The sequence below is a fragment of the Orcinus orca genome, chromosome 14 (assembly GCF_937001465.1).
Source record: "Orcinus orca chromosome 14, mOrcOrc1.1, whole genome shotgun sequence".
NCBI classification, from domain to species: Eukaryota; Metazoa; Chordata; class Mammalia; order Artiodactyla; family Delphinidae; genus Orcinus; species Orcinus orca.
Genome location: NC_064572.1, coordinates 59,608,756 through 59,620,762, shown reverse-complemented (window position 1 = coordinate 59,620,762; position 12,007 = coordinate 59,608,756). Strand labels below are relative to the sequence as shown.

At 40.1% G+C, this 12,007-nt stretch overlaps 2 protein-coding genes across 2 annotated transcripts in view; both read left to right on the top strand.

The window, feature by feature from the left end:
• Positions 1-6,515, top strand: part of TM9SF3 (transmembrane 9 superfamily member 3) — a 76,625-nt gene extending 70,110 nt beyond the window's left edge. Inside the window, exon 15 of the mRNA XM_004268392.3 lies at positions 2,357-6,515. Within this exon, the coding sequence (XP_004268440.1) occupies positions 2,357-2,424 (68 nt within the window). The 3' untranslated portion in view covers positions 2,425-6,515. The remainder of the gene's footprint in view (positions 1-2,356) is intronic.
• A 4,463-nt stretch (positions 6,516-10,978) lies between these two features.
• The window catches only part of TLL2 (tolloid like 2), a 130,331-nt gene continuing 129,302 nt past the window's right edge, over positions 10,979-12,007 (top strand). Inside the window, exon 1 of the mRNA XM_004268391.3 lies at positions 10,979-11,360. Within this exon, the coding sequence (XP_004268439.1) occupies positions 11,171-11,360 (190 nt within the window). The 5' untranslated portion in view covers positions 10,979-11,170. The remainder of the gene's footprint in view (positions 11,361-12,007) is intronic.

Sequence of the window (12,007 nt, the reverse complement as noted above, 5' to 3'; positions counted from 1 at the left end):
AAGTCTGGAAAACTGGATTTGGTTATTGGACTAGTGTTGTATTACGCCAGTTAAATTTTTGATTCTACTTAAAATTTTATAGATATTTTTATAAGAATTCAGATTTATTTTTATAAAATTGAATGGTATTTTCTCTTACCTTGTAAGGACTTGTATATAATTATTTCAAAGTGAATTATCACTATTTTCAAGTGTAGTATAATTATTTCATATTAAAAAATAAATGTCTATTCATTGCAAAAATAGGTTTGCTTTGTTTGGGTGGGTTTTTAAAAATATTTTCAATATTTAATAATGGGGAATTTTCAAATATATACAAAAAGAGGAACAGTGATATATATGTAGTGAGTCGCCATGTACCTAACACACCTAACACATCAGTAATTATCAACTGGTAGCCAATCTTGTCTTATTTATAGTCCCACCTTACCCCGCTTTTTTTCTGACATGAATCTTGGACCTCATGTTATTTCAGCTGTAAATATTTCAGTGTGTGTGTGTATAAAATGTGCAGTGTTTATATACTATAATTATTATATAACTATAATATGGATGAATGCAGTTATATAATATATAAAATTATTTCAGTATATATTCAATATATAAGTATAATTTATTAATATGCTCAAATATTCACTTAGTGTTCAAATTTGCCCCACACATCCTCATTTCTCTTTTAATACAGTTTGTTTGCATCAAGATCCAGTTTGCTCTCTTTTCCCTTGCAATTATTTAAGAAACTTGGGTTTGGGTTGGTTTGTTTTAATTCCTGTAGAGTTTTTCACACTCTGGATTTTGCTGATTATATCCCTAAGGTGTTATTTAATGCTTCTCTATGTACTTCTTCCCCCCCATATTTTCTGTAAAGTGGTAGTTACAGCTACAGACTTAATCATACTCAAGAATATTAATACTTGTCCAAGAATACTTAGCAGGTGGTTTGTGAACTTTCATAAGGAGGCCCTTAATGTCTGGTTGTCTCTGTGAGGTTAGCAGCCATTGATAATTATTGCCTAGCTCAAATAAGTCGTTAGTGGTTATAATATTCTCATTCTGTTGTTCCTTTTATATTTATTAGCTGGGATACTTCTCTAAGGAGAAACTTCCTTTTATCAGCCATTTGGTTCCTTTGAGGTACAGTTTACATACGTAAAGGCAGAAGAGACTTATTTTTTCCTTGCATACACCAGTTGGGCAAATAAAAGTCAGTTCAAAGGTGGACAATTAGGTATATATGTATGTATCGTTAACTCATGGAAGATATACTTTTAGACTTTGAATAATGGGCTTAGATGGTAAATTCCTAAATCCAGTGGAGAATCTTCTCTATGATATGAATGACCAACTGTCTTGTTTTAAAGATCCCTTATTACTTGCTCTAAAGAACTATACAGTCATTCATTCATTCAACAAATATTTATTGAGTATCTTATCATGTGCCAAGTACTTTTTGAGGCCCAGGAGGCAGAAACTTAATTAACAAAACAGACAAAAACACCCGTGTTCTCTGGTGTTTTGGGTCCCATTTGAAGCTAATTATTCAAAAACTCGTGATCTACTTACCTGTCTCTCTTATGCATGCCCTCAAATGCCTGCCTCTCTACCAATCACATAGCCTCTACAATTTAAACATAAAAAAAGAAGCCTCAGGGCTTCCCTGGTGGCGCAGTGGTTGAGAGTCCGCCTGCCGATCAAACATGGGTTCGTGCCCCGATCCGGGAAGATCCCACATGCTGCGGAGCGGCTGGGCCTGTGAGCCATGGCCACTGGGCCTGCGTTTCCGGAGCCTGTGCTCCGCAACGGGAGAGGTCACAACAGTGAGAGGCCCGCGTGCTGCAAAAAAAAAAAAAAAAAAAAAAAAAAGAAGCCTCCTCTCTAGAGCTTCAAATGGCACTTGGTCGTGGTTCTCAGTCCTTCCCTGAGAGAATCCCCAGTCACTTCTTACTGAATTATCCATAAGTATCATATGGTTTGGGGAACATGTTAATATTGTTTTAATGACCTAGAATAATCTATGCTTAAATTTTAAAAAAACATGTTTTTTTATTTAACAAATTTTTGTCATTCTGAAATTATTCTTTATAAGAGATTATTTTAATTCATATAGTTCATAATTTCATGTATTAATTGATCTTTAATTATAAAAACATTACATCAGGTCAAACTTGGTGTATTACAGTAACAGGTGATTTGCAGAACAAATGATACTATTTTAATAAGTTCAGAGAGAATACTAACAAAAGATGTTATCATGGAAAAATAATACCTTTACAGAGCAGAGAGCATTTAGTGTTTGTAAATGATGGATACTGCTCTATATGTATTTGTTTCAAAACATCTTATTTTATCTTTACAGGAGCAATTGGTTACATGGGAACAAGTGCCTTTGTCCGAAAAATCTATACTAATGTGAAAATTGACTAAAGACCCAAGAAAACCTGGAACTTCGGATCAATTTCTCTTTCACAGGGGTGGAACTTGCACAGCAAAAAAAGCGCAAGAAGAGATTTGGGCTTTAACACTGGGTACTTTGTGGGTCTCTCTTTTGTGGATGGCTTAAAGTAACATCTATTTCCATTGATCCTAGGTTCTTAACTGACTGCTTTCTCCAACTGTTCACAGCAAATGCTTGGATTTTATGCAGTAGGCATTACTACAGTACGTGGCTAATCTTCCCAAAAACTAGCTCATTAAAGATGAAATAGACCAGCTCTCTTCAGTGAAGAGGACAAATAGTTTATTTAAAGCATTTGTTCCAATAAAATAAATAGAGGGAAACTTGGATGCTAAAATTACATGAATAGAAATCTTCCTGGCACTAGTGTTTCTATGTTATTGAAAAATGATGTTCCAGAAAGATTAATTTTTTCTCTTATTTTTACTGCCATCGTCAACTTATTGTGGGACATTTTTATATATTGAACCTGGGTTCTTTTTTGACCTGCCTTTTTTTTTTTTCCAATTCAACTGCATCCTTTTTTTTTTTTTTACAGAGAGAATTTAAAAATATTAAATCCTGCGTGTAATATATCTGCTGTCATCTTAGTTGGACCAACTTCCCATTTATTTATCTTAAAACTATCCAATTACATCTTAATTCCATCCAAAGAAGATACAGTCTGAAGATAGAGGTGTACTCTCTACAATGCAATTTACTGTACAGTTAGAAAGCAAAGTATTAAATGGAGGAGATATTTGTTTTTATTAAACATTTTGTGATTTAGATAAACTACATTTTAACTGAATGTCTAAAGTGATTATCTGCCCCCTCCCCCCAAGTTAGTCTTACATCTTTTTGGGGTTTGAATGAAGGTTTTACATAAGAAATTATTAAAAACAAGGGGGGTGGGTAATAAATGTATATAACATTAAATAATGTAACGTAGGTGTAGATTCCCAAATGCATTTGGATGTACAGGTTGACTACGGAGTACTTTTTTCTGATATGATTGGTGTAGAAATGTGTGAATTTGGGTGGCTTTTTACATCTTGCCTACCACTGCATGAAACATTGGGGTTTCTTCAAAATGTGTGTGTTCATACTTCTTTTGGGAGGGGGGATTATTTGTTTTTTTCCTGAGACTCCTACAGGAGCTAAATTTGTAATTTAGAAACATTTAATTTTGTTAATCCTGTCTGGGGCACTTAAGTAACATCTAAAGCGTTACTGCTTTAGAATGTTAAAATAAAACTTCCTGACCAAATTGTTTTGTGAAAATACATGTGTTTGCAATTTGAAGATATCTTTTTCAAAAGGCAATTACTGAATGCAAATTTTTTACTATACTATAAACCATGCTTTTCTAATACAGGGGACAATTACTTTAAAATCCCCAAACTTGCGTACATCTAGATTATCCAGTACAGTCACAAAGTGAATGAGAAGCCCTTTGAATGAAATTGTGGCACAAAATCTGTTCAGGTTGGTGTACCATGTAAAGTGGGATGGGTAAAAGTGGTTAGCTTACTAGGGGATGAGCAAATAAAGGTTATAGTTTTCTAAGAGAAGTAATTTTAATTTTGAATACATCTTTCTGGAACGATCCATAATGTGAAGTTTTCCTAGAACCATTGAGTTTCTAGTTTAATAGTTTGCTATGCAAATGACCACCTAAAACAATACTGTATATTGGTATTTTTAGAAAGACTCAAAACAGCTGTAATTTGAACCTTAATGTGAAACTCATGCCATTCAGAGTTACGTAAGGTGTTTTCATTACACAATATGTTTCTATAAATTAAGAGACTGCATCCTATAATGTAGCATGTAAGGACTATAAAGGGTGAAAAATTTGATTTCTTACTACTTAAGTATGGCTGACATGAACAAACAGAAATTTGATCAAAAGCTGTAGGTAAATCCTCTTCTTCAAACCAAAATATTAAGTGTAATCTACTGGTTCCTCCATTTTCTCTTTCTTCTCACACCTTCCTTTAAGATCTTAAAAGGAACTAAAAGTCAGTACTTAATGGTTTATATTATGTAAATTTTAAACTACATGTGAAGTACTTATAAGAACATAGAGTCTGATAGATTGTAAATTGGGTGGCAAGCTTTTGTCTTAATAAAATGAAATTTCTTTCTCATGAATCTTGCAAGTAAGGTGTAGGGGTTTTAAAGAATGAGTGGTTTAGCTGCTTTCAGGTACACCAATTCTTTTACTAAATTGATCTGTATTTAAAGTCCTTTGGAATCTTCACTGAAAAATAATTTTCTAATTTCCACATACATTAAGAGCTCCATTAAAATGAGTATAAGTCACCTTGAAAAGTCCTTTAAAAAATAGGTTTTGGTTTATGGCTTCCTAGAGGGGCTGGGTGTGTGTGTGTGTCTCTTGAAGAAGATGTAATCCACAAATAGTTTAGCTCCCTAGCTCTCAGTTGTAGAATGGTAAAATATGTTATTTAAGTTAATTAAAGGGTAGGGCTTTTCCACTCCATAAATGCTAGTTGTCTTTCATTTGTTAACATTTGCTCAACTTATCAGCTGATGCTTTGAACACTCTCAAAAACTGGGGATTTGTATCCGTAAGCACGCTTCTCCTGAAATTTAGGTACATTAGTAAGTGACATTGTTAATACATATATCCTAGTACAAGAGTAGGATAAGGTGGAAATGTAATGGCTGGAAGGGTGGTAAAGCATTCTTTAGTATATCATGTTGGGCTCGTAGATTGTGCTGAGTTTGCCCATAAATTGAGCCCCACGCCCTTAGAATTCATTATATTGTGGTGATTTTTGAACCTAGCGAACGGTATGCTTGAGTGTTTTCCATTGCGAGTGGATGGCCCTCTTTCTAAAGGCGGCTGCTGCAAATTCCAGTTCTTCCAAAAGCCACTTATTCAGGGTTTATCCACAAATTGTATTCATTTCGATAGAGCTTTTGTTTCCTAAATGTTTATTGATCACCTTATGCCAAACGTCTTGCAAATAAATATTATTTTAAGATTTCCTGAATTTTTACAAATGTAAAAAAGAAAAAAATGTATTAATGTCATTTGTTCAGGAAAAGCTATATACCGAAGGGCTTCTGTATATGAATTCTGGGAAAGAAAAGCCTATTTGTAATCTATACACTGCAGTTCCATCTGGGTTTTAAGTTTAGATTTCAGCGTGTCTTAGTGCTTCATTCTGTTGATTTATTGGAACACGTAATAAATAGGAGTAGTGACATATGAGAACACAAGTATTCATTAATGTTTTATATCTTCATAAAAATTGCATACTTATGAAGCTATATTTTAGCAATCGAGATCAGAGAAGTGAAAATTTATAAAGATTGTTCGGAAGTGTGTATAGAAATAGACTAGATTTAGAGGTAGGGTAGTTCAGAAAGTTAACATATAGCTGCAGAAATTTTATAAAATTTAAATTCATTATGAGGAATAAATTTTGTTCTCTCCTATGAGCATTTTCTAAAAGCCATCTAATTTGACATTCTCTTTGGAACTGTAGGCAGAATTGTGCAAAGACAAAAGTAAAGTTTTAAGTTTCACTTAAAGTTATAAGTTCTTGTTTCACTGTATTAGGAGATGGAAATAAACTGTTGTGAAGAATGTTTACCTTGAAGTACTGGTGAACGAGTCTTGCTAATAATTGACTGGTAAAGCAGCATTCTGTATGTTAACTGTAATTCATCAGTTTAGGTCATTTGAAAGTTATAAACATTACAAGTAAGAGCTTAGGCAGGGAGGAAATAACATGGCATTCTATTTGAAGGACAACAGAGTATCTTTGGAAAAGCAGTCCCACTTGGGATTTTCAACTGTGTCAAACATGAATCTATAAATCCCCACAGAGTACAGACAATTGGTGACAGAGTTGAAAGGAAACAGTTAATGCTCAATGATTACTTCCATTTTTGTACCCACCCGTGATTTGTGTAGGCCATATTCCAACTGGCTTTTTAGTAATAGAAATCCAGTGCAGTATAATGTATCACATTTGAAGTTCTGATCTCGTCTGTTAATCTAACTGAAGTTGGATTTTTAAAAAGTAATAAAAAGTCAAATGTTCTTCCCTTGGATGCTTTATTTCTTTCCTTTTTGAAACAGGTGAACCAAGCATAAGGGATAACCTATTATTATTGGCATGCATATGAAGAGATTACTAATAGCTTTCCACAATTAAATAAAGCAGGGGTCAGCAAACTTTCTGTAAAGAGCCCGATAGGAAATATTTGAGGCTTTGAGAGTCGTACAGTCTCCGTAACAACTGCTCTACCATTGTAGCACAACAGCCATGGGAGAAAGTACATCAACTAATGAGCATGGCTGTGTTCCAATAAAACAACAAAAACAGCCGGTGGGCCATAGTGGGCTGACCCCTGAAACAAAGGATTTAAAATTTGAGATTTGGTTTTTTCCCCAGCTTTATATTTTGAAGGAAAAAAAAAGTACAGAAAATGGAAAGAATGGCACAATGAACAAGGTTTGTCTTTTTAAGAAATGATTTTTATTATCATTCCTTTGACTTTCTTTATATACAAACTCTGACTCCTGCATTCAAACCCCACTACCCCATGCCTGTCGTTCTTCTGATTGGTAATGCATTGCATTTGTCTAGTACTTATTACTGTTTCACAACAGTTTCACATGTGTTTTCTCACAACTATCCTGTGAAGCTGATAGGGTAGACAGCTACATTTTATAGGTATAGAGCAGCTAAAGAGTTTCTTATTTTTAGCCCAGAAGTAATCAAAATTAGGATCCTATTGTCTTGACTGGTGTAACTGTAAAATGGGGATGTCACCTCTCCAGCCTATGGAGGAGATAATATTGGAAATATTGTCATAGAGATCATATCAGAAATGAGTGTTCTGTACCAACGGAAGGGATTATTTTTATTGTACTACATCAAAATTAGTGGTTAGTTTCTCCAGGTCTATTTGTACTTTTTTTTCTTCTTCGGTTTTAACTAGTTACTTAAATTATTGTCAACCTCCTTGGTTCTTTTCTCCCCTTGATTTTATTACCAGACTCAGTTGACACATATTATACTTGGCAATTCCTGTTAGCCAAATAGTTATATTGGTGCAAATTTGAGTTACTTTTGATCTCTTTAGTGAACACTTTTTTGTCTGATTGGAAAACTAGGAGTATAAAGGAATCTGCTGTACAACCACCTTCTGGATTTCAAAGTGAGAACTTTTATTAAATAGCTAATCTACAGTTTAACATTAGAAAAGGGGGAGGGAATAAGCTTGCATTGGGACACATGGAGTCAACGGTGGTAATGTAGTCTACAAACGTTTTTAAAGTTATTTTCAAAGTGTTGCATGCTTAAAGTGATAGGAGTTTCAAATTTTAAAAATGGAGGACATGGTTGTAGGGAGAACTTGATGTCAGTCATTTAAACTGGCCAATGTTGCAGTTCTTAGTGGCTCAATCTAAGCCACTAAGATTATGGGACTTAACCTTGGAGGTCACTAAAGGGAATAGAGGGTCTAGAGAGTAAGACATGGAAGGCACTTTCCAAGTTGGAGTTGGTCAGACAGGTCCGCTGCAGGCTAGAGACCCAGAAGGGTAGGATAGACATAAATAGGTAAATGTCATAGGTGTGGTAGCTGCAGTAATGGTGGCATGAAGATGCAGGCTGTGTGGTTATGAAGTTGTCCCCGGCAAAGACATGGAGGTGTGAAGCAGCAAGGCCCTGTTAGGATGACTGCAAGGTGTTTAATGCAACAGGAGTGGAGAGACGGAGGTGGCAAGAGCCAAGGCTGGAATCCATGTGGAAGGATGGCCTGGTGGTGGATGGAGGACCTGATGTGCCACCCTCATGGGCTTGGGTAGAGGTTTCAGAGGAGCCACAGAAGGTTTTCAACAGCTGCTAAAAATTGTAACAGTATTAAATATTTTTAAAACTCAAAGTACCTCTCAGTGGTCAGTTAATGTAAACTAAGAAATGAACCAGCAAATGAGAGTGCCCGCTTTACCCTGGAGGTTCTGCTCGCTGCCTTGGAGAAGGTGGTGTATAGTAACCTGGACAGGCACAAGGAGGAGAAAGTGGCCTCTGTGGAGTAGGTAAGGAGGATAAAACTTGGTAGATGTGGAGGCATTTAAGAGCTGCTGCAAGAGAGCTGCGTCACTCAGGGCATAGGGGTAGAGCTGGAACGAGTTGAGTGGAGGACAGACATCTGACTAAAATGGGGGGAAGCTTGTAATGACATTCAGGTTTCCACAGGACCATGAGCTGTGGAGGAGGAAACCCACAAATAATTATGAATGTGATAATGGAACTGAGTTGAGTGGCTTTAGGTCACAAAGCCTTTTATTCTAAATCTATCTCTAGTTTTTTCGTGGGATTTAAAAGAATACATTTTAAAAGTTATTTGAATCCCGATTAAAGTTTAAAATACAAAAATGGTGAGTGAAATCAGAAACCATAGAACTGAGAAAAAAATATTAACCATCCCTTTCAATTGTTCCTAACTTCTGTACTGTGACTCAAATAGTTCATTGATTTGTTTGATAGCCTTTAAAATAGCATATAAACAGGGCTTCTGACATAAAACTGCCATTTGCTCATCCCAGAGCATGACTGTCTTCAAAATATTTGGGCAAAGAGTGTTGGTGAGAAGCCTGGCAGCTACTCATGAGGTGGGGATTAGAGGCAATAAAAGCTCACAACCTCAGTGTTTGCCCAAGAGGTTGCCTGTAATGTCTATTTTCTGGAGGAATTCCCTGCTAATGAGGAGGCCAGTTGGCTGTTTGCCTAGTGCCATCTGGAGACCTGGAAGTGTCACAGAAGGTTGTTAGGCTTTTGAGCTGTTGACTTTGTGGACTTCTCTACTGACAGGTGGTGACCTTCACTGGGTTGAATGCAGAGACCTATGGCGTTGGGTTTGACTCCTAGTGTTCAGGCAGAAATGACGTTTGACCCCTTCCCACACCTATTTAATGGCCACTTGGCCTTCCCTGCCATTTGGTGACATCCATTCCACCCACACACCCACCCCAGATTACTTCCTCCTGTCTGTCAGTTCTTGCCCAATCTGGCTCCGTCCTGTATGTGCCCATTTGATGAAGACTTAGCATGAAGCAGGGTCAACTTGCATTTCTGAGGGCCAAGACAAAATATCCGGTAGCCCCCTTCTAGTGGTTAACTTTTAAGTCTACTGGTTTGAAGGACTTGTTACCCTACTTACTAGATGAGAAGACAGATGATCATAATGCAAGAAATTCGGAATTCTGTGTAAAGCCCAGCTTGGGGCTCCCTGTCAGCTCTTTTGTCACTAGTGGCTGTGAAACCATATAGAAATCTAAAAGGAAAGCTCAGTCCACTTTTTCTGCTTGCAGTTTAAGTGAAAAAAGATACTACTGGGAGTGGTGCTGAAAATCTCTACACATTGGTGTGTTTTACTTCAAGACTGGGGCAATCTTGCTTGCATAGAAAGGTCTTTGAAAAGTCTCTCTGTAATAGTACTTTTTATGTCTGTAAATTGAAATGGCTCAGTTCTGACAATTTTTACATTTAAGGTAAAGTTTACATTTAAGGTACAACGTAGGAGGGGGTTTCAAATAGCTCTTGATTATTCTCTTAAATTATTTGGGCATATGTTTTTAATTGGCACAAAATTAATCAGACTAAAGAAATTGGTCGTTTTTATTCATCAAGTTAATGGTGAGTGGCTTATTTAATAAAACATGTCTGTAGTTTAACACAAATAGCACGTACAGCTGTTTGTCAATCTTTTTGCCTATTTGAAGCATCTTACACTGTTTTACTAAAGGATGGGGTCACAAAGAGGGGAAGTCCATCATTTTAAATCATCCTTCCCTAAGCCACTCAAATCACCAGCCACGCGCTAGGCTAGGTCGGCGCTGCAATCAAGCGCCCTTCACAGCTGGACGAGGGAAGTTTGAGAAAGCTGAGAGGAGCTTAATCCTCTATCTATCTTATCTATCTATCTATCTATCTATCTATCTATTTTCTGCTCCGAAAGCAACCAGAGAGAAGATTCACTTCATCCCTACAGAGAAACGATTGTCCGAAAAGCACATAGTGATTTGGTATCAGGGATCGCTCGCATCGGGTTCCTGGCCCTGAGCTCAGAGCTCTAACCACTGCTGGCTGCCTTCACCCACGTGTGCATCGGGGAGTTGGCAAAGTGAGTTTTCAGAATACAACAAGGCGGGAAGTCCAGCCCTGATCTTCCGGAGCAGCGTTTTGGGGGGCCGGAGGCGCGGTGGCGCCCGGAGAAGGGCTCCCTTGGCTCTGGGGCAGCGCGGCTGGCCCAGGGTCCCTGCCTTCAGCCTGTTCACCTCGCTCCCCTTCCTCCGAAGTTGCGGAGGTGCCGGGAAGAGGAGGGGCCATGCCTCGGGCGCCCGAGTGATTGGCTGCCCGGGGCCCCTGGCGAGGTCTGTGCGGTCCAGCCCGGGTGGAGAGGGGCGGAGCGGCCACTGCTCCAACCACCGCCGCCACTACCACGGTGGCAGCCGCCTCAGCCTCGGCCGCCGGGCAAGTATCTCTGAGCGGCTGCTGCTGCCTGGGCGCGCCGATGCGGACCGGGACGCCGCGCTCTGCTGGTTCCACACCGGAGCCATGCCGGGCAGCCGCGCGTAATCGCCTCTCCCGGGTCGCCGCCGAGCCGACCCTGTACACCGTCCCCCGCTAGGGCCCAGGTTTCGGTGCTCCCGACTTCCTCGGTCTTCGCCGGCCCCTCGCAATCATGCCCCGGGTGACTGCGCTCGGGGCCCTTGTGCCACTGCTGCTGCCTCTCCTGCTACTGCTGCTGCCGCTGCCCCGCGACGCCTGGGGGCTCGGGGAGCGCTCGGACGCCACCTGGGACTACTCGGTGCTGGAAGGCGAGGAGAGCGTGGAGCAGCAGCTGGAGCATTACCATGACCCGTGCAAAGCCGGTAGGTGCCGCCGCCGCCGCCGGGGATGTCCGGCAGAAGTTTGTCTTTGAAATGCAAATGAGGTGGTGGGCAAGCCAGCTCAGCCGTCCGTGGGGCGGGTCTCCCCTCCCCTCCCCACCCCAACCCCCCCCCCGAGATCCCTCGAGCTCCCCGGGAAAACGTCCCAGAGGGGCTGCTTAAATAACACTCCGACTGGGGCGTCCCGGCCCCTGGTTTGCGGCGCGCACAGGGTGGCGGCCGCGGGAGCGTTCCCAAAGCGAATAAGGGCGGGTGCCCGAGGCCGAGAGGGCGCCCAAGGACTGGGGCGGGCGCCGGAGTCGCCTGACAGCCAGGTGGTCAACACGGGCCACCGTCGGTCGCGCTGGGCTGGAGCAGAGGAGCGGGAGCCGGGCTGGGCGCGGCGTTCTCAGGCTCACACGGTGTTGCTGGCTCCGATTTCATGGCATTTGTAAGTTTCACGCAAAGTGTCCCAAGATCTTGTGGTTACTCTTGGGAAGAGAGTATAAAAAGCGAAAAGCTTCACAGCAGGCAAAAAGAAAGAGGTAGCCGAGGGGGAATGTGTATGACTCAAGTTGCCGCAAACTTCCCTGTAGCCCCCTCAGTGTGGTCGCGCCTGGGGGTCTCCCTGGGCCGACGGAGATGGACGC